Source organism: Xyrauchen texanus, chromosome 4 (assembly GCF_025860055.1).
Source record: "Xyrauchen texanus isolate HMW12.3.18 chromosome 4, RBS_HiC_50CHRs, whole genome shotgun sequence".
Classification (NCBI taxonomy): Eukaryota; Metazoa; Chordata; class Actinopteri; order Cypriniformes; family Catostomidae; genus Xyrauchen; species Xyrauchen texanus.
In genome coordinates this window covers 11194402-11217787 of record NC_068279.1, presented here as the reverse complement: position 1 = coordinate 11217787, position 23386 = coordinate 11194402, and the positions used below count along the sequence as shown (strand labels likewise).

At 41.6% G+C, this 23386-nt stretch overlaps 1 protein-coding gene across 1 annotated transcript in view; it reads left to right on the top strand.

Annotated features, from left to right (window-relative positions):
• The first annotated feature begins 6558 nt into the window (after positions 1-6558).
• The window catches only part of si:dkey-215k6.1 (transmembrane protein 132C), a 360978-nt gene continuing 344150 nt past the window's right edge, over positions 6559-23386 (top strand). The window contains exon 1 of the mRNA XM_052125216.1: positions 6559-7187. Within this exon, the coding sequence (XP_051981176.1) occupies positions 7088-7187 (100 nt within the window). The 5' untranslated portion in view covers positions 6559-7087. The remainder of the gene's footprint in view (positions 7188-23386) is intronic.

Here is a 23386-nt window from a genome sequence, read left to right as displayed (position 1 = left end):
ACAAACTGCTGAACATTTGGCAGCACATACCAGACAATCTTTTCCTGGTTTTTGACTATTCAGACATTTGGCTGGACATTTTAGTCGGAGGCGCAGCTGTGTTGTTCAAGCGCGCTATGAGACACAAGAGAGCTGGCACACTGGTCAAGCTCCATCAGCGTGGCTTTCAAACAGCGCTGCCAAGTATTCATCTAGTGAATCTCTGCTTTATTCCTAACAAAATGGATGAACTACATCTCCTCACCCATACATACAAGGACTTTTCAAACTCTGCTGCCTTGTGCTTCACAGAAACTTGGCTGAGTGAGGCCATTCTGGACAGCGCGTTACATCTGCCGGGCTTCCAGCTGTTCAGAGCGGATCGTATTGCGGAGCTAACAGGGAAAATGAGAGGTGGTGGAACAAGCTTTTACATCAATGAAAGCTGGTTTACAGATGTAACAACATTATAGAAGATGAAAAGTCCTAATTTGGAAGTAAACTTTGTCAACTGTAAGCCTTTCTACTCACCATGGGTGTTTTCCTCATTTATTCTAGTGAATGTTTATAATCCTCCACAAGCGTGTGTGAGCACAGCGCTGCAACAGCTGGCTGAACAGATCATGGAAACAGAACAACAATACTCTGACTCACTTATTATTATTCTCTGCAATTTTAACAGATCCAATCTCATATGTGAACTGCCAAAATACAGACAGCACATTACATGCCTCACCAGAGACATAAATATACTGGATCACTGCTATACAACATTAAAGGATGCATATTGGTCTATCCCAAGAGCAGCTTTGGGACTCTCTGATCACTGTCTGGTTCATCTTCTTTTGGCCTACATGCAGAAACTTAAATCAGCTAAACCTGTAGTAAAGACTGTAAAAAGATGGACCAATGAAGCAGAGCTAGAACTACAAGCCTTCTTTGACTGAACTGATTGGAGTGTTTTGAAGCTGCAGACACCAATCTGGACGAGCTCACAGATACTGTGACATAATATATCAGATTCTGTAAGGATATGTGCATTCTTACTAGGACTTATTTAACATTCACCAATGACAAACCATGGTTTAAAGCAAAACTCAGGCAGCTTCGTCAGGCAAAAGAGGATGCTTACAGAAATGGGGATAAGATCTTGTACAATCAGGCCAGAAACACGCTGAAAAAAGAGATTAGAGTGGCTAACAGAAGCTAATCCGAGAAGCTGAAAAACAAGTTTCCAGCTAATGACACTATATCAGCGTGGAGAGGCCTGAAAAACATCACTAACTACAAGACACCATCCCCAACACTAGGGAATTAACAACTGACTGACGACTTGAATGTGTTTTACTGTAGATTTGAAAAGTCCAGCCTCTCACCCCACACCCGCTCGACATTCACTTCACACAAACATCAACACCTCCTGCAAACACCCTCCTCCCACCTCCTTCTACTCAACCTGCTCTTAAGATATATGAAGAGGATGTGTGTTGGGTCTTTCAGAAACAAAAGACAAGGAAAGCACAGGGCCCAAATGGGGTTTCACACACTTGTCTAAAATCCTGTGCTGACCAGCTGGCCCCCATCTTCACAGATTACTGGAGCAATGTGTAGTTACCTGTGGCTTCAAATGCTCCACCATCATCCCTGTCCCAAAGAAACCCAAAATCACATGACTTAATGACTATAGACCTGTCGCTCTGACGTCTGTGGTCATGAAGTTATTTGAGAGACTGGTGTTGGCCCACCTGAAGGACATCACTGGGCCCTTTCTGGACCCCCTTAAATTTGCTAACATTAAATCGAGCAAACAGGTCTGTGTATAATGCAGTCAACATGGGATTTCATCATATCCTGCAACATCTGGACAGACCTAGGACATATGCGAGGATCTTTTTTGTGGACTTCAGTTTGGCTTTCAACACCATCACCCCTGCTATTCTCCAGACTAAATTATCCCAAATCTCTGTTCCCACCTCTATCTGCCAGTGGATCACCAGCTTTCTGACAGAAAGGCAGCAGTTATTGAGACTGGGGAAATTCACTTTCAGCAGCTATATGATCAGCACAGGTGCCCCTCAGGGATGTGTGCTCCCCCCACTACTCTTCTCCCTGTACACAAATGGCTGCACCACCAAGGACCCCTCTTTCAAGATCCTGAAGTTTGCAGATGAAACGACTGTCATTAGCCTCATCCAGGATGACGATGAGTCTGCATGCAGAAGGGAGGTAGAACACCATTCTGAACAGCACTGTGGCATCAGTGGAGTCATTCAGGTTCCTGGGCTCTACCATCACACAGGACCTGAAGGGGAGACCCACATTGACTCCATTGTGAAAAAGGCCCAGCAGAGGTTGTACTTCCTTCGCCAGTTGAGGAAGTTAAACCTGCTGTAGGCACTGCTGATACAGTTCTACTCAGCAGTCATTTAGTCTGTCCTCTGCACTTCAATAACGGTCTGGTTTGGTTCAGCAACAAAATCGAACATCAGAAGACTACAAAGGACAGTTCGGACTGCTGAGAAGATTATTGGTTGCCCCCTGCCCTCCCTTCAAGAAATGTACACTTCCAGAGTGCGGAAAAGGACTGGAAAAATCACTCTGGACCCCACTCACCCAGCCCACTACCTTTTTGAACTGTTGATTTCTGGCAGGCGCTACAGAGCATTGAGCACCAGAACCGTCAGGCACAAAACAGTTTTCTTCCCTCTTACCAGCTCATGAACAGTTAAAATATATGTATATATATATATATATATATATATATATATATATATATATATATATATATATATATATATATATATATATATTTGTCTTATTGTGTATTTCTACAATATATATATTTATATTTTCTCATCACTTTTTTATTTTTATTCAATTTATTTATTATCTCTGTCTTGTTGTATTGTTTGTTCACTGGAAGCTTCTGTCACCAAGACAAATTCCTAGTATGTGTAAGCATACTTGGCAATAAAGCTCATTCTGATTCTGATTCTGGAAGTTGTAAGGATAGCCATGGCCGAGTGAATTCATAAAATAAAATAAAATAAAATAAAAGGAGAGATATTTATTATAACACCTGCATTATTATTACATCTACCAAGTTCCTGAGTATGGCCTAGTGTATATTTATCTACAAATTCAACACATATAATAACGACTTTGGAGTAACTTGGGGGTCTTTTGATGTGGGTCAGTTAGCAACCACCTAGCAACGTCCTAGCAACTACCCAGAATACCCTAGCAACCACACAAAATGTTGAAAGCAATCAAAACACCTTGAGGAGTCCCTCAAGGCTCAATTCTTGCGCCACTCCTGTTCAACCTGTATATGCTCCCAATGAGCCAAATAATGAGAAAGAACCAAATTACTTACCACAGCTATGCAGATGACACACAAATCTACTTAGCCCTATCACCTAACGATTACAGCCCCATTGACTCCCTGTGCCAATGCATTGATGAAGTAAACAGTTGGATGTGCCAAAACTTTCTTCAGTTAAACAAAGACAAAACTGAAGTCATTGCGTTTGGAAACAAAGATGAAGTTCTCAAGGTGAATGCATACCTTGACGCTAGGGGTCAAACAACTAAAAATCAAGTCAGGAATCTTGGTGTGTCTCTAGAGTCAGACCTTAGTTTCAGTAGTCATGTCAAAGCAATAACTAAATCAGCATACTATCGTCTGAAAAATATTGCAAGAATTAGATGCTTTGTTTCCAGTCAAGACCTAGAGAAACTTGTGCATGCTTTCATCACCAGCAGGGTGGATTATTGTAATGGACTCCTCACTGGCCTTCCCAAAAAGACCACAAGACAGTTGCAGCTCATACAGAACGCTGCTGCCAGGATTCTGAGCAGAACCAGAAAATATGAACATATCACACCAGTCCTCAGGTCTTTGCACTGGCTCCCAGTTACATTTAGGATTGATTTTAAAGTATTATTACTGGTATATAAATCACTCAATGGGCTAGGACCTCAATATATTGCAGATATGCTCACTGAATATAAACCCAACAGATCACTCAGATCATTAGGATCACATCAGCTAGAAATACCAAGGGTTCACTCTAAGCAAGGAGAGTCTGCTTTTAGCTATTATGCCAGCCGCAGCTGGAACCAGCTTCCAGAAGAGATCAGATGTGCTCCTACAGTAGTCACATTCAAATCCAGACTCAAAACACATCTGTCTAGCTGTGCATTTACTGAATGAGCACTGTGCCACTATGTGTCCGACTGTTTGTACTGTATTTTATTTTATATTCTAAACTGTTTCAATTATTCTTATTTTTTTTTTATTCTTATTTTAATCTCTTCTATGTAAAGCACTTTGAATTACCATTGTGTATGAAATGTGCTATATAAATAAACTTGCCTTGCCTAAATACAAATCAAGGGTCTTATGGGTTTATTTTGTTATGTTCATTTTTATTCCTCCATTAGGTGACACCGGAGTGCACTGCACTGCAAACACAATCAGTTTGATGGCCTGCATGACAACTAAAGCATTAATTTACATCTGTTAATTGTTTAATTGATTGTCCTTTCTTAATTGGAATATAGGCTGTGTACAGTCCACCTAATTTTTATATGTCAACTTGAGCTCTGACATAAGCGATTAAATGAGGATTTAAAAGCATGTCTGTGTGCAAGTGTATGTGTGAGTGTGCATATATGACAGAATAATAGAGCAAAAAAGTGAGAAAGAGATACAAGATGACCAGTCGTATATAAACACAATGCAGTGCACCCAAAAATGTAGGCAAAAAAACCATTGATCCCCAAAGCTGTGCCTGGCAACAAGGCTCAGGAAGAAAAATAATGTATCGGATTCACTTGCTGCATTCATCATTCACACACTCAATAGAGCTGGAAATATTCCGAACTCCAGATGAAACAAATGAGAATGACTGGAAATACAACTTCTGTGCACTGTACAAAATGTTTAAGGGATAACACTTGATAAATTAGGGATACATTTGTTACGTTTGTATTCAACCAAAGACAGAGAGAGAGAGAGGAAAAAAGAGAGAAAAAAGACATCTATACCTGCTCCCTTTGTCATAAATCAGTATATCGTGAACACAAATTCAGGCACTGGCAAGGGGGTTCATCCACTGAAAATTGGGACAATTATGACTCAACGTCCTATGAAACGATTATGAGCTTGCGCATTAAAATATAGCGGATTTTAACAACACCATCTTGCATTTCGTTGTAGATATTCAAACGTACAGATTTAATTTGAAAGATAAATGACATTCAAAAGAATTACAAAAAATAAAGGAGTTATTAAACTTCTTTTAACAACTCTAATACTTAAAAGATTGTTTCCCTCTCAAAGACATTACAAACAACATCTCTTTTAATGAGAAAATAAGGCTTTCATAGTTTTACATTTGTTCTCGTCTTCTAACAGCTTCAGAAGACTTCAGAAGACATTACAATGTTTCGGTAAGGGAACATAGTGAGTAACGATGCTCCCTGGTTTTTACGGTGCATTATGGGAATTTTTAGGGAGCGAATGTTTCAATGAACTGAAACGATTTTGCTAGTGAGACAGCCCAAAAATGGCCGACTCCATGATATAAGTGCCCTGATTACTGAACTAGGGAGCTGATTGAGATGCACCTAAAGAAAACATCCAGAAATCTTACATATGGCCATATATAAAGATATATTTGGGCATATATGTACATTTTCAAATTCCACTTTGGGAAAATAAATGTTATACTATATAAAACGATCATTTTTGTAGTATTTTGAAATATATGTTGCCACATATCAGATATCTGAATAATGATGGAATAATCTGCCCCCCAAATGACCTCACCAACAGATCTATTGTTATAAATATTTGTTGTTGTTGTTGATGAATTCACAACTCAAGACATGGTTTAGAAGATGAAACAAGAAGGGGAGACATCTTTCAACCCATGCTTGTGCCGCTTGGACCACACACAGACACAAGCTATTCATATAGTACTCACTAGGGGTCGCTACTACTCCTCCATTTGACCACAGTGCTTTCAGGTCACACATACTCGCGCTGAACGTGGTTCACTAATACTTTTTCTGTCTTAAAACATATCCTAAAAAGCTTCGCTTCAAACACAATTATAACAACCAAAACATATATATATATATATATATATATATATATATATATATATATATACACACAATGAGCCATAAAATATATATTTTTAAACTTAACTATTAGGCCTATTTATAGAACATTCAGAAGACTTTATCATGGATGTAAGCTCTGATATGAAAAATGAAATACTTTAAATTGACAGATTCTCACGTTTACTCAAGACTATTTATATTCATATTTTAAAAAAATAAAATTAGAACGACAAATAAGAATTCACGTATTCCTCTGAAGAAAATGTGTTTGGGCTCAACTATCTGCCTGCCTTGGGTGCAAGGATGAGAGTTTTTCCTGCATGTGGTTGGCTGATCTCTTAAGCGCACCTGTTTTGTCTGAAAACCCCATTGGCTAGTTAATGTGTCAATCAATTCCTCATCTTCTCGCTCTTCCTTCCCTTTGCGCTCGAGAACCAGCTTGACTGTTGGCCCTTCTGTCTCTGTTGAACTACGCGATCAAGTTCATTTAGGAAAAGTGAAGCTAAAAAGCAGATATGGCAACGCAAAAGCAGCGTCTTATGAGTGATGAGAACATTTCAGAGAGGGTCCACGGCGACCGCCGAAGGTTTTGCACTACTGTTCGCCAAGAGACGGTGTCATAGGACTCTTACTATCCTCTAGCTCGCGGTCGCGCAGTGAACTTCAACGGCGCGTGACTCCCGCCACGCCATCACCAGTCCGGACCTCTACACTTGTTTTAATCGTTATCTACAAGGGAATGATAAAATAGAAAGGACAGCAAGAGTGACTTTTATTGGGTTATAATACGGCTGTATCACTTAAAGTGAACGGGTTGAGTCGGTTTTAAAGGAATGTTTGTGACAGTTATTAGACACGGATTTTGAGGGACCGCAAGCAACGTGAATATCCTGTCCAAAGAATAACATTCTCACATGAGTTCTCACAGGATTATGTTATTTATTCACCAACTTATCAAACTAGACTATTCATAATGTTGTTTTTGAACAATATATTACATCTTAGAAAGCCAAAGATGTTAGCTATACGGATAGCGTTACTTCACGCGCTCCTCATCGCGTCTCTCCACGAAGGTAAGGAAACATTTACGCACGTACAAAACTTGTTGTAGTATTGGATGTTTGATCATATAAAGTCGCTGTCTTGCAGAATAAATTACAACGGAAAGAACGCGCATTCTTCATGTAGTCTGACTTATTCAAGTGCAATGACAGCGCGCGTTCATGTCTTTGGTGCTTTACTGGGCAAAAAAATACTCAATTTCACTCGTTTTCTACAGTTTCCTGTTTCACTTGACCCATTTTAACATCTTAATCTACTCTTGAATTATGTATAGACGAATACCTACACTTTTTTTGATAAACGTTGTATGGATGGTCGCTGGGCGGCTGTTTCGTATACGGTGACAGCGGCGGGGTGGTTTTGTTTTGTCAAGCGTAATAAATAATACAATTACTGGTTTCACACCTTGTTGTTTTTCAGGCTTATAGTGAATTATGTATGTCTACAGTTGTCTATTAGGATCTTGCTACGTCCTTTTTTTCCTTAACCAAATGTAGTGTGCATATAATTTTTTTGACATGAGCAGAGTCTTTATTTACATAAAAGAAGAATTTGCGTTAAGCTAAACGTTTGCAATTCAATGTCGTCAAAATCGAAAATCCAAAACATTAGCCTAATCTTAATGTGTTTATGAATGTAGTTTTAATTTCGTCTGACTTAAGCTTCTAGTGCGCTGTTTTATTTTTTCTCATTCATTTGTAACTGAACATGTTAAATTAGTTGGTTTGAGTAAGAGAGTTGGCGAGATTTACAGCAAAATGTTGCACAAATCTAATGCATATTATATGATTTTGTTAAACGTGAATTTCTTATGAATTTAGCATGCGATAATGCTACTATTAGTAGTCTAGTTAGGCTTTTGTTTGGAATAATAATGCAAAATGCACTTTGTTAAGGGGCGTCCTCACTCTTCAGCCTTAAAATAGAGTTTACTGTGCATTTCAATTTGTTTTTAGGGGACAGGACTCTTTGTTTGAATTTTTATAAAATAAATAAAAAAAATATGTGCTGTAAGGTGAGCCACCTTATTTTCACTCTCCTCAGAGGCAAGAGACAGTGATGAAATGACCAGACTTTTGTCCCGGCAGCATACGGTTTTTATTCATTCTCCAGCTGAGGACCCACAGTGGCCTTCACATCTATTTTTACTTGCACTATCTCAGCAAGTCTGGAACTGGACATGTCAAACAGACAAACAATTAGGCTGTGGACCAGCGAGAGAGAGAGAGAGAGAGACAGACAGAAAGTCAGAGTGTGGGGGATTGCAAGATTGGGGGTGGGGGGGTCATAGATGGTATCAGAGAGGTTGACTCTGCTGATCAAGCACTGAAACCATCATCATCTTCACTGTTTTTCAACCTTGGCAGCAAAGGTGGCCTGACACCACTACGTGAAATAGACTGCAAGCAAAGAATTCATCTCTTCCATGTTTAGACAGCATGTGATCTGAATGTATGGAATTGTGTCCCATGAACTGTGCAATAGCCACAAGAATATTTGGTTTGTGGTTGTCATTATGACAGCGCAAGTTGCCTACTACAGAGCTGCTGACATGTGGTAGAATGGACTATTTGAATGAAGTATTGAAGCCAGAGGCAGAAAATAATTTAATAGGGTGTGTAGGGGAGACAAATCTATGTGTGAGTTACACCAAATTTGCAATTTATCTGCAAATGAGGCCTGAAAATGCACCTGTTCTCAACCATCGATAAATCAGGCATGAAATGTTTTTGTTGCTTTGGGTAGTTTTAGGAGCTTAATTGACAAAAGCAGATGGATGTTTATCTAAAGAGTCTCTCCCCAGTAAAGCTTAGAGCTAATTTTCATAGCTGAAAGCTGACGGTGAAACATCTGATCTCTCCGCTGCATCTTCAGCATCCCTCCCTTTAGTGTCTGAGGGCAGATCTCTTAAGATCTCTATGTGTTTAAGGGCTCTGCTGTAGGTCTGAACAGTTGTAACAAAACCAGAGGTGTGATTAAAACTGTCAGACTATCAGGCTGTCAAACACAGTTGCCCTGCCACACACTCGTAGACACACTGTCTGTGTCTGCGAGCTGACTAAGGGGCCCATATGTTGGAGGGTTGGCTGACACCAGGGAGATGATTTGCTCTAGGGAGGCTGTGAAGCCTCAGTCTTTTTCTCTCTTGGTGCGGCTATCCTTATGATGACTCTCCACAGACATAATGATTTTTATACTGTACAAACTATAGATTCTATCCCCTAACCCTCACAAAAAACTTTCTGCATTTTAAAAAACATTACCAGTTTGTAACCTATAAAAAAAGTCTTCATAACAAACTTTCAGGCAAAGCAATAAATACAGCATTTATGCTTCGTTTCTTAATATAGCTAGGTTAAATTCAAGACAGTGAGGCTCACAGCTAGATGTGTCTGTGTGTGAAGATATTTCTCCAAAGATTGGCATCCAGAGAGAAAAGAGGGATAGAGGAGGGGAGAGGGTGAAAGTTGTTTTGAATGTTTTTAATTGAGATAATGACCCAGAGGAAGACAAAAAACTCCCAAAGGAAAGATTCATCTCTCTCTCTGTCCCCAATCGCCTCTATTTTTCTCCTTTCAATTTCTGAGAAATGAGTTCAGTTTAGATAGCCCTGGTTCCAAGATGGCTCTATAATTGTTATTCAGTAATCTAAAGTTAAATGTTTCTTTAGAAATCCTATGTTGCATTTCCATACCAAATCCTTTGTTGTTCTACTGTTTTGTCCCTTCTAACCCACAGAGCTGTAGAGAAAGTATCCTAAGACCGAAATTATTTCCCATTACAACGGCAGAAAGACCAGTTAGCGAGTTCCATTTTGCAAATTTGATCTTTCATCTTAGCAAATTGATTTCAGTCGGATTCAGAATGGAAGAATGAAGAGGAAGAGAAAATCATTAGATCAGTGGTGCATGGCTGTACGGTGGAAACTGTTGGAATTTGCGTATTACGTATTACACACAGAATGTTTAATGTAAGAACACAAATTGCCACTTTAAATAATTAATTCACTGAGAAACTGTAACGTTCGTGCAAGGCATGGCCTGGCGAGACCTGGTGTGGAGCAGGAGACCAGTGCTTAGCCAGTGGTGGGTTAGGTGGCGGCTCCAGGAAGGGAGCGGGGTCCCGTTTGGGGGTGACCAGAGGAAAGGGTCAGGAGGCCTGGGAGATGGTGAGAAGGAGCCCTTCTTCTTTCTGCTTCTGGACGGCCATGAGCACAGCTGTGGGAGAATTGGAAGGCAGAGTTGCGGGAGGTTTGAGGGGCGGAGCCATGGAAGGCATGATAAAGGAAGTCTCCTGGACCACCGAGGATGGGGAGAAAGTGGTCTCCGTTGAATGGAGCTCAGAGACCACTTTAGCCATAGTGGCCCCCACTTAAAAAATTCCTCTAGGGCTGGAGCTGGGTCTGGGATGGACGAGGCTTGCAACGCTGGATCTGGTGGCTATGATGGCAAACTCTGGCTTGGTGGACTCGGATGATGGTGAAATCAGAGCGGCTGAGGGCGCGGATGTAAAGGTCACTGTAGTAGTGCCGTGTTCCTCATCAGCCACTCCCACAGTGAAGGCTGAGTCACTCAGTCGAAGAGCAAAGTAAATACATTAAATCAGAGTCCAACTAAATCTGCCTTCAGGCAGCCTTGGAGGATATGGGCTCATTTATCCCAAAACAGAAAAAGTCTTTGAGGGAGATCTCATTGAAATCCACCTTGGTGGCCAGAGGATTCCTCCATGGATCGGTTACCCTGGCGTAACCGCATGAGGCAAACTGCTGGGTTCATGTCAAGTATTCTGTAATGTTTAGGCAAGGCAAGACAGGCTGAAGACAGGTTCAAGGACAGGCTCAAGGACAATGTTACCGGATTATACAATCACAATACTCAACAAAGGCAAACATGAGGGCTATAAATACTCTGACTAGGTAAACAAGTTAACAAGACAATCAATGAAAATACAAAACTGATAACAAGACAATGAAACATGAACAAAAAACAAGACTAAACTAATAACAAGAAAACAAGACTATAAACCAATGAGAACAAGGCATATGAACAAGAGGGAAACAGGATAATCCCATGACTAGACAAGGAAGTTAACTAATTTCAAAATAAAAGACCTGAAAACATGAACAAAAACACATTTAAACACGACAGAAACATCTGAAGGAGATTTCTTTATTAGGGAATGATAGGTATGTAAATATAAAGCCAGAATGACAAAAATAAGTTGAGTATACTGCAAATTGTCAGCAAGGCAAAGAAGAATAAAGAGAGTGATGACTCGATGGCTAGATAAAAGAGAAGGAATGACTAGGGATGTCAATATATTTTTAGTCATGGCATACATCGGTTTTGTTCTGCTGCTTTCAAGAGAAATCATCAGTTTTTTCTCACTCTCTCTATTTACAGGCTGCTGGAAGGAACTTTACTGCCATTAACAACTCAGGGCCAACAATTCATTTAACACATACATGCCCTCACAACGCCTGACAAGTTATCGGCTTTATTATCAGACTCACATTCTTTTCTGGATGTTTTGTAGCTTATGGGATTGGCTCTGGAAATTATTGTTGCACTTTTGTGTTACTATTTGGCTATCATTCTCTTCTTTCTTCTAACTATAGCTATGTTAAATATTGATCGGGCTAGGTTCTTTCTCCTGTGATGCTGGGAGTGTGAGGGGAAAAAGAGAGGATACTGGAGGTGTCTCTTGTTTGTGTAGATTGAATAATTAACGCTCAATAAGACTGTGATGAGAGGCTTAGGGGTGGTGCTACTTGTTAGGATAATTAGAGTCAAATAGGCCTTGTTATGCAAATTGGGAGGAAGTGGTATTTTGTTAGTGTTTACCTGAACTATGCTGTTCTGATGACCTCAGATAGAGAGAGTAAATGACAGTGTCAAGAGAGACAGAGTAGTGAAAGGAAAAAAGAGAAGGGGGGGGTAATGAGCTGTTTATAGGGAGAGAGGAAAAAGTAATAAAATAAGGGATGATCTATTTAAGAGATGATGGCAATGAGGGAGGAAGGAGGAAATATGCAATCTGTAATCAAATATAAGTTCCGAGGGCAATAAAGAGGCTCCCCCATTTTGAAGAAGGAAATTAAATGTTTCTCAAATTATTTTACCACAGAGAGCTCTGCGGGTAAGCCAGATTTATGCCCAAAGTATACTTTGGTACACTTGGTATACTATCTGTGTACAGTTGAACGCACAACCTTTCAAAGTATACTTAATTTGACTTTGCATTCATACACATGTAGCTGGTGTATGCGCGATGCAACTGCAATGAGATGCTGGACTATTTCTCTTCAGGAATTAAGACCCATAAAGATGTCTTTATAGTTCTTCAGACTGTAGTTAAACACAAGGAGGTATCTCCTGACCTCCTTGCACACAAGCTCTTAACGTGCACATCCAATGTTGTTGTTTCCACCTTTGTCTCCGGTTGTTTACCGGCGATTATATCTGCTACTAGCACTTCTTTGTGACAACAACATCTCAACTGTGAGTGTTGCCACCTTGTGGACCCACTAATTAGTGCAAAAAATAACAGGCTTTCATTGTACGTGCAGTTAGACATATCAGGCCGCACACATCTGCTAATTATGAAATTTGCGTTTGTGTCTGACCGAACTGTAATTTGGGGTTTACAGCGTACAGTTGCAGAGAGAAAAAAATATTTTTACATATTTATTCCCTTTTCTCCCAGTTTGGAATGCCCAATTCCCACTACTTAGTAGGTCCTCTTGGTGGCGCGGTTACTCACCTCAATCCGGGTGGCGGAGGACAAGTCTCTCCTCTTCTGAGAGAGTCAATCTGCACATCTTATCACATGGCTCGTTGTGCATGACACCACAGAGACTCTGCATGTGGAGTCTCATTCTACTCTCCGCGATCCACGCACAACTTATCAAGAGCCCCAATGAGATCGAGGTCAACTAATCACGACCACGAGGAGTTTATCCCATGTGACTCTATCCTCCCTAGCCACCTGCCCAATTTGGTTGCTTAGGAGACCTGGCTGGAGTCACTCATCACACCCTGGTTTTGAACTCGCAACTCCAGGGGTTGTTGTCAGCGTCAATACTCACTGATCTATCCAGGCCCCCGAGAAAAACAACTCTAACGTGATGGGTGGAAATATATTTAATAAAACCTTTTGTAAAGGCTGACACCATTAAGTCATTGTGCTGTTATAAAGAGCACTCGACATGTCAGTATTCTCATCGTTCATCTAGTGAGAACTTATGTAGTGGTCTGCAAAGGAGTTTAAAGTGCTAGAAGTCGGGACTGTGTGAAATGTGTTTCAGGTATAGGATTTTACAACCCTGTCTCATGAAAATTCGTACATATTTTACAAGTTGGCTATTTCGTATGATTTTGCACAAGTTCATTCTTTTTCATTTGTATGATTTCATCACATGCAAATGCCCGGATGTCAAATGCGGTAGTAAGCACAGGTTTTGCGCACAAAGTGTTAAGACAGCTTATTAATAATATGCCCTTACCCAAACCCCTTATCTAAACCTAACTGATCAATAGAGTGTGTAAACATGATAGGAAGCTGTTGTGTGTGACAGAAGCAAGCAATTGTCACATATTAGATGGAAAGATGTCCAGCAACATCATTGGCTGTTGTGAAAGTTGTACGAATTCATACAGAGTGCAGTCGTACAATATCATACAAATTAGCCAAATTTTGAAAAGTTGTATGAATCCTTATGAATTAGTCATGAGAGTGTGTAGGATTTGAGTGGCTTTTGTGTCTCTGGAGTTGTCCGAATAGCTTAAAGCACTGACCTCTACTGTGACTCTGTCGTGTGTGTGTGTGTGTGTGTGTGTGTGTGTGTGTGATGGATTGAGGCTCTCGTTAACTGCAGAGCTCAGAGGGTGTTTACCCCTCAACTTGTTGCCTGTCCTGCTGAGTTTTGGCACCTGTATACACCCACATACACAGATGATAAAACCTAAGTGACTTTGCTCAGAGTAGGGTGGGGTGCTCACAGTGCTGTGTGTGTAGATATGTGTGTGGCTGATCTTGGCATCAGATCACTCCATCACTTGAGTCTGCTTGGTGTGACCCTACTGCTCTCCGTATGCCTGTGATGCAGTAATAGATAAATAATGCTTTTGTACGCAACAATAACGCTTCCTTGGTGAAAAAGTTATCTGAGAAACATAGAAATAAACAAATGATCATTCCCCGAAATGACCTTTTTAAAAAGTGTTAACCCTGACCCGAAGCTTCCATACGGCGGCTGTTGATCATAAATATCAGGGAGATTGGAAAGTCTGATTTGTGCCGTTCATGGTAATTTCTGATAAACTGTTGGCATTTCTACTGACTGTACTGATCCCTGAGACAGTCACATTATTGTGTGTCTCTGTGTGTGTGTACATAATAATACCCCTCAACACTTACATCCATGTATCATATAGACACACACATTCACAGAGATACTGATGCACATCTGACATTTTGATGCTTCATTCATCAGGAGAGGTGGGGTGTGGGGTGGGGTCGGTGACATTTCATGCAGCCATAATGTTATTCATTTTGGCAGAGGGGCACTGGAGAGGGTACAGCGGGTGCTGCCTGTGTGTGGCACAACCCATCTGTCTCTTTGCCCCCCTCGCCTTCTTTCTCGCTCTCTCTCTCTCTCCCTCTGGGTGAAATGGCAGCAGCGTTTTTCCCTTCACCCTGAGGCCTCAGAGATATCCCTGCCTGCTTTCCCCTGATAAGACAAACCTACACCACTTACCTTTCTCTCTTTTCTGACTCGCACCTCCTCTCTCCCTCTTCTCCAACCTTTGCTTTTGGGAAGGGGGTGTGTTGTAATCTTTAGGGAACTTTGCAGAAGTGCGGTAGGAGAGACCTGTGATGTTTGCTTTCACATAGATTTCTGCAGTCACTATTAGAGATTTCAGATTTTAGCTCTTCAAAGTACCACTGCTTTGAGTGATTCTGCTAACATGTTATCAGGGATGGTACAAAACCAGTCATCTTTATTCTGTTAAGTGACTAGGCTTTGATTCTTGAAAAGCAAAAATGTAATATAATATATAATAAAAATATAATAAAAATTATTATATACCTCATAAAATGACTCAATAGTCTTTATATATTTTTTCCATCTTGATTGGCCATATTATTTAGCTGGTTGTGTTTGTTTTGTTGACATATTAAAAATAGGTAGCACACCAACATATCCGTCATGTTGATTAATCGGCTGTGCTTAAATGTGTTTTGATATTATGTAAAATTCACATTTTAGATTTACATGTAGGCTTATTTATTTAGCAGATGCTTTAAAACAAAATGACTTACAAATGAGGAAAACAACAACACAAGTGATTTATCCTAAGGAGGCAGAAACATGAGAAGTTTCGCAATAAAAAGTTTCATAAACGTTTTAAGTGTTTTAATGAGTGCATTAACAGGTGTGACTCAAGTGCTTATGGCAGATATAAAATAGGACTTTATTTAATTACAGCAATTTTATATAGGCCTACTGTATGTCTTAGTTGCTATTATTGTAGCGCAACAATCGGGTAATTAAAATCTGTTTCATTTTCTTCTTAAGCAAATTAATTTTTTACAATTACTCTTAAACTTTTAAAGACAGACCTACCAGCTCTGAGGTTGTAAGTCATCAGTCCATGTTATTTCATTTTCATTGTTTAAAAATGGTGTCATATAAACTAACTGTATATTTGCAAATATATGTATTTAGCAATAAATACATAAATTATTGTTTCTATTAGGGTTACGTGATATACGCAATACCCAAAATGTTAAATTGTACGATATCATCTTGTTGCTAATTTTGGTACCATACTACAGTAATGTGCTACAGGAAACATTTGAATGATTGTACAAAGTTTTAATGCAAATCTATGACAATTTGACTTTTAATAAAATTTTAATATCTATATGGCCAAGTGTAATCATTAAACAGCAAAAGGATGCCATTTAATTAAATAATATACAGTCTGCATGCACTGCACAGTTTGCGCTTTAGAATAAACTAGAGGTTCTGCACTCTGCTCTCTTCACACACACATGCATTTGAAGTTAGAAGTTTACATACACTTAGGTTGAAGTCATTAAAACTCATTTGTTAACCACTCCACAGATTTCATATTAGCAAACTATAGTTTTGTCTAGTCGTTTAGGACATTTGTAATTTTTCTAACAATTGTTTACAGACAGATTGTTTCACTTTGAATTTACTATATAACAATTCTAGTGGGTCAGAAGTTTACATACACTAAGTTAACTGTGCCTTTAAGCAGCTTGTAAAATTCCAGAAAATGATGTCATGCCTTTAGGCAATTAGCCAAATAGCTTCTGAAAAATTGTGAACCTTCACAAGTTTGGCTCATCTTTGGGAGCAATTTCCAAATGCCTGATGGTACCACGTTCATCTGAATAAACAATAGTACACAAGAATAAACACCATGGGACCATGCAGCCATCATACTGCTCAGGAAGGAGATGCATTCTGTCTCCTAGATATGAACAAAGTTTGGTGTGAAAAGTGCAAATCAATCCCAGAACAACAGCAAAGGACCTTGTGAAGATGCTGGAGGAAAGAGGTAAATTTATATCCACATTAAAACAAGTCATTTATATCGACATTACCTGAAGGCTGCTCAACAAGGAAGAAGCCACTGCTCCAAAACTGTCATAAAAAAGCCAGACTTCAGTTTGCAAGTGCACATGGGGACAAAGATCTTACTTTTTGGAGAAATGTCCTCTGGTCTGTGAAACAAAAATGTAACTGCTTGGCCATTATGACCATTGTTATGTTCGGAGCAAAAAGGGTGAGGCTTGCAAGCCGAAGAACACCATCCCAACCGTGAAGCATGGGGAAGAGGGGGTACTTTGCTGCAGGAGGTGCTGGTGCACTTCACAAAATAGATGGCATCGTGAGGAAGGAAAATTATGTGGATATATTGAAGCAAAATCTCAAGATGTTGCCAGGAAGTTAAAGCTCAGTCGCAAATGGGTCTTCCAAATGGACAGTGACCCCAAGCATACCATACCTTGTGGCAAAATGGCTTAAGGACAACAAAGTCAAGGTATTGGATGTGGCCATCACAAAGCCCTGACCTCAATCTGATTTTGGGCAGAACTGAAAAAGTGTGTGCGAGCAAGGAGGCCTACAAACCTGACTCAGTTACACCAGTTCTGTCTGGAGGAATGGACCAAAATTCCAGTAACTTATTGTGAAAAAATTGTGTAAGGCTACCCAAAACATTTGACCCAAGTTAAAAAATGCAAAGGCAATGCTACCAAACACTAACAAATAGTTTGTAAACTTCTGACCCACTGAGAATGTGATGAAAGAAATAAAAGCTGAAATATATAATTCTCTCTTCTATTATTATATAGAAAAAAGTATTTTTCTGACAAAAAATTGCTGCAGCATGAGTGAGGAGTGCCACACTGGTCAGTCTGCTGCGCACTCTTGTAGCTCTTTGGAGGAGCTCTTTCAGGTCTTTGGATACACTTGGAGAACATGTTTCTTCACTATAGCAATGGATCAGAGCTAATGAGGACAATGTACAAGATCTCCTGACTCTGAACAGAGAACTAACAATAGATAATGCCTACCTGATGGACAATATTCATGATCTGGAGAATAGAAGCAGATCTTCTAATCTTCGCTTTGTTAAGATTCCTGAAACTTCTGAGTGCCCAGATATTCTTGGATTTTTGTGGCAGCTAATCCAACAGCTCCTTGAGCGAGAAAACGTACCCACTCCTTCACCGTACTTCTATGTTTCCACACACCTGTAGAGCTGGTCCAAGGCCTATCCTAATTAAACTTCTTAATTTTCAGAACAAGGTGAAAATCCTCCATCTTGCTAGAGAGAAAAAGGAGCTGGTGTTTAAAGGTACACACATCTATATATATCCTGATTTCAGTGCGGAACTCACGAAGAGGTGCTGCGGTTTTTATATAGTTAAACGGAGATTCTGTGAACTTAATCTAAAATACTCTCTTTGATATCCATGTACATTGAGTGTCACTGTTGATGGAAAACCCCAACTGTTTACATGTCATAAAGCCGCCGAAACTGCCTTCATGTCTCCCACAAAATTCTCCACAATAAGAACAGAGAATTTATTTGGTTGAAGATTTAAGCTGCGACATTTACTGTCTTTTGGGTGTCTGATCACTTAAATTTAGTTTTCTCTCTCTCTTAAAATATTTATTAGACGACTGGTTTATATTGCCTTGCATGTATTTTATTTATATGCTGTAAATATATTAAGTATCAGATTGTTGTAAAAATTGTTGTATTGCCAGCTGTTCTGATTTTCTTACATGTTTTTCATTTTTTTTTCTCTCTGAGCTACTGTTATTGCTTATGATTTTATTGCAGACCGACCTTAATGTGGATTACTAATGGTCTTTTCTTATACTGACTTAACTAGACCCTCTCACAGAGATGCCTGTGTTTAGGATGGATGGTTGGCCAGAATTAATGTTTTTGTGTGTTTTTATGTATTTGCTTTGTGTGTTAGTTTTGTTGATATATTACTTCAAACTCTTACAACCCTTTTGGATTTTTTTTTATCTGCCTTGCTTTATCCTATAATAATATTGTTATCTCCATGAATTCATACCTTTAAAATTGAAAATATTTAAGGTTTAAAAATTATTCGTTTGAACTTTAGAAGTCTTTTGCCAAAAAGGTATCTACTTCCTGCATGGGTAGCTCAACATAATCCTAATATTATTACACTATCTGAAACATGGTTAAATATCAAAATCTTTGATAATAAAATCAAACTTGCGAATTATGCTCATTATAGAGCATATAGAAGCTCTAGGGGCAGTGGTGTTGCCTCTAATTTGATATCTGAGTTAATTACACCTTCAGTTGAACCCATACATTTTGAATGTCTCTTTGTAAAAATAACTTTTTATCAGAATAAATATATAACTATAGGAAACATATATAGACCTCCTTCTGTCACTGCAGAGTCTTTCAATTGTATGATTCATACCATTGATTCTATCTTATGTAAAAATGAAATGATTATATAAGGTGATTTCAACAAAAATTGGTTGGATAAGTCTTCTGCTAAAGATAAAAATAACTGTGAAATTCTAAATTTAAAACAATTGATTAAGGAGCCCAATCGAATCACCTCAACATGTCAGTCTTTACTTGACTGGATACTTGTCACTCGCCCTGACAGATTTATAAAAGCAGGTATTTTGTCTAATTGCTTTAGTGACCATTCAATTATTTGTTGTGTATGTAAAATAAAAATTCTGAAATCGCCCCAAAACTGGTGAAAATGAGACAATATAGGATAATGAATGTAGACCTATTTATTCATGATTTAATCTCTATTAATTGGGATATGCATCAGTGTTCAGGATGCCGTCTAGGTTACGGATGTAACCTCCGTTCCCTGATGGAGGGAACGAGACGTTGTGTCGGAGAAGCGACACTAGGGGTCTCTCTTGAGCGCTGAATATGCCTCTGATCCATTAAAAAAAGGCCAATGAGAAATTGGCAGTCAGTATTTGCATACCCCGCCCCCGGACATACGGGCATAAAGGCGAGGCAAATACTAGAGTTCATTCAGGATTTTTCTGAGGAGCCGGAAATGGTTCTGGCCACTACAGCGGTTCGGCTCAGCGATGTGGCCGGGAAGACACAACGTCTCGTTCTCTCCATCATGGAACGGAGGTTACATCCGTAACCTAGACGTTCCCCGTCTGTCGCTCTCTCCACGTTGTGTCAGAGAAGCGACACTAGGGGTCCAATTTAAATCCGCCATGCGCTGAGCCGTGTACGTGTTCTGCTGACACAGGAGCGGGCAGGTATTTGTTACGTGCCAAACGACCAGCTGTGCCAGGGCACGTACCCTTCCCCAATGCCCCAGAAAAGTCGTCGGGATCATTTTGGTTACCCTAGGCTGAGGAACAAGGTGACGCTTGCCAACCTGGGAACGGGCCAAGCCTGGCTGGGCCTCTTTTCTCTCTATGTTTCTTGCATAGAGCAATAGACAGCCGGGGCCCTTACACGCATTGAGGGAAGGGGGTCTTACCCAGTTTCCCCTATTTTGAGGGGGAGGGGAAGACCCGCGGAGACCACCCCTGCCCAACTGGGGAGGTATGGTGGTGAATACGTCAAATGTGTTCTTAGGCGACACGTGGAAGTGGCGCGGTGGCAGATCCAGCCTCAGCGAGGGTGGAGTTGCTACACACGGCGACCTGGGGGCAGCCGAAACGTACCCAAGGAAAACGCGGGTCTGCTCGTAAGGGGACCGTATCGTGGAATATACACACAGGGGGAGTCCGCGTAGGAGGCCCTTACTCTGTGGAGCACCTATACCAGTACAGGGTAGCCATCAGGGTACCCGCAGTGGCTTGGGTCGGCAAGTTCCTCCGCCGAACTGCGGACCCATGAGGGCTAGGGAGGAATCAACCAGGGATTCATGTTGAGTGGAGTCTCCTGGGAAAAAAGACGCACTGTTTTACCTCAAGCGAGGGAAAGGGCGTATACGCAAGTGATTCACCCGGCCAGCCCATCAGCGTGTTACCGAGTTCTGGCTCGGACCTGAGAAAACACGGGATGAAACTGACTCAACCCTGAGATTGTAGTATCTTGCAAAGGTGTTGGGTGTCGCCCAACCCGCTGCTCTACAAATGTCTGCCAGGGAGGTACCCTTAGCCAGTGCCCACGAGGACGCAACACTCCTTGTCGAGTGAGCTCGGACCTGCAAGGGTGGGGGCACGGCCTGGGTGTGATAAGCCAATGAAATGGCATCTACAACCCAGTGGGTCAGCCTCTGTTTGGAGACAGCGTTTCCTTTCCGCTGTCCCCCAAAGCATACAAAGAGCTGCTCAGAGCGTCTAAAGCTCTGCGTGCGGTCCAGGTAGGTACGCAAAGCACGTACCGGACACAGCAACGAAGGGGCTGGGTCTGCCTCCTCCCAGGGCAGCGCTTGCAGGTTCACTACCTGGTCTCTGAAGGGCGTGGTAGGAACCTTGGGCACATAGCCCGGTCGTGGTCTTAGGATCACGTGAGTGTCTGCCGGACCGAAATCCAGGCAAGTGTCGCTGACAGAGAACGCTTGCAGGTCCCCGACCCTCTTGATGGAAGCGAGCGTGATCAGCAGGGCCGTCTTAAGGGAGAGGGCCCTGAGTCCAACTGATTCTAGCGGCTCGAAGGGAGGTGTCTGGAGGCCCGCGAGGCCTACCGAGAGGTCCCAGGAGGGGAACAGGTTTGTCCGGGAGGGATTTAACCTCCGAGTGCCTCTTAGGAACCTGATGATTAAGTCGTGCTTACCAAGAGACTTACCGTCTACTGCGTTGTGGTGAGCCGCGATAGCAGCGACATACACCTTTAGGGTGGAAGGGGACAGCCTCCCCTCCAGCCTCTCCTGCAGGAATAAGAGCACTGACCCAACTGCGCACCTCTGTGGGTCTTCGGCCCTGGAAGAACACCAATCTGCGAACAGGCGCCACTTCTGGGCGTAAAGCTGCCTGGTAGAAGGGGCTCTGGCTTGGTTGATCGTGTCTACGACTGTAGGTGGTAGACTGGCTAGATCTTCCGCGTCCCGTCCAGGGACCAGACGTGGAGTTTCCAGAGGTCTGGATGCGGATGCCAGAGCGTGCCCTGCCCCTGAGAAAGAAGGTCCTTCCTCAGGGGAATTCGCCAGGGAGGGGCTGTCGCGAGGAGCACGAGGTCCGAGAACCAGGCCCGGTTGGGCCAGTAGGGAGCCACTAGTGTGACTTGTTCCTTGTCCTCCCTGACCTTGCACAGCACCTGTGCAACAAGGCTCACTGGGGGAAAAGCATACTTGCGTAGCCCCGCGGGCCAGCTGTGCGCCAGCGCGTCTGTCCCAAGGGGAGCCTCTGTTCGGCCGTACCAGACGGGCAGTGGGAGGTCTCTCGGGAGGCAAGCAGGTCTACCTGGGCTCTGCTGAACTGTTCCCAAATCAGCTGGACCGACTGGGGGTGGAGCCTCCACTCTCCACTGGGTAAGCTCTGTCGTAGGGCTGGGACAACGCGTCGACGTCATCGATGACGTCGACGCAAAAAATACGTTGACGCAAAATATGCGCGTCGATTCGTCGGACCCAAAACAAAGATGGCGGCGCCGGCGACTAGTAGCAACACGAGTGGCTCCTCAGACTATCAGAAGTGCAAGGCGGCATGCACTCGTTCCTCTAAAGTATGGGAATTCTTTAATTTAAAAGGAAACAATTCCGTGATATGTCGTCTTTGCAAAATGGAGATGGCCTTCCATTCTAGCTCCCCACTTTGCACTCGATGTTGGAGTAGGCTATAATACGTTGTCGACACCTAAAGTTTTCGCTTATAGCTATTAATAATGGGCTTATAGCTATGAATGTCGTGAAAAATACATAGAGGACACTGACAATGCGCTGACAGACAGGACCAAGCAGGTAACATTTAATAAAGTCTCAATTTTCATTCAAGAAAATTAAACCATAAATAGGCCTACTATTTTGTGGCTCTTTAATGTGTCGTGACAGATTGCCTCAGTTAAAGCTGCTCGTGAACCGATCATCTTTTCCTTGGTTAATTTATAGCATCAAATAGGCTAAACATGAATGTAGCCTACATTAGAAGGACTGTTGTTTTAACCGCGGAAAGATGTCAGTACGGTAGCCTACAATCCATTATTCAAATTAAAATCCACCGACGTTAATCTTCTCTCTCCTGACTACTTTGTCGGACAAAAATGGCGTATTATGATTGATTGATCAGATCGCCAGTCAATCAAACTCCCGCAAATGTTTTTTTAAACATTTTATACACCCCACCCCGATGAAACCGGTATTACCGGTGTTGTCACAAGTCGATTAATCGAAGCGAAATCGAATCGGACTGAAAAAAAATGAATCGTTAGATTAATCGATGCATCAAAAAAATAATCGCTAGATTAATCATTTAAAAAATAATCGTTTATCCCAGCCCTACTCTGTCGTGACAGTGCGTCCGCTACCACATTGAGCTTGCCGGGGATGTGAGTGGCACGCAGCGACCGGAGTCGCTGCTGGCTCCAAAGGAGGAGACGACGGGCGAGTCGTGACATGTGGCGGGAGCGTACGCCGCCATGGCGATTTATGTACGCTACCGCAGTGGTGCTGTCTGACCTGATTAGGACGTGTTTGTCTCGAATTAACGGGAGAAACCGCCGCAGGGCAA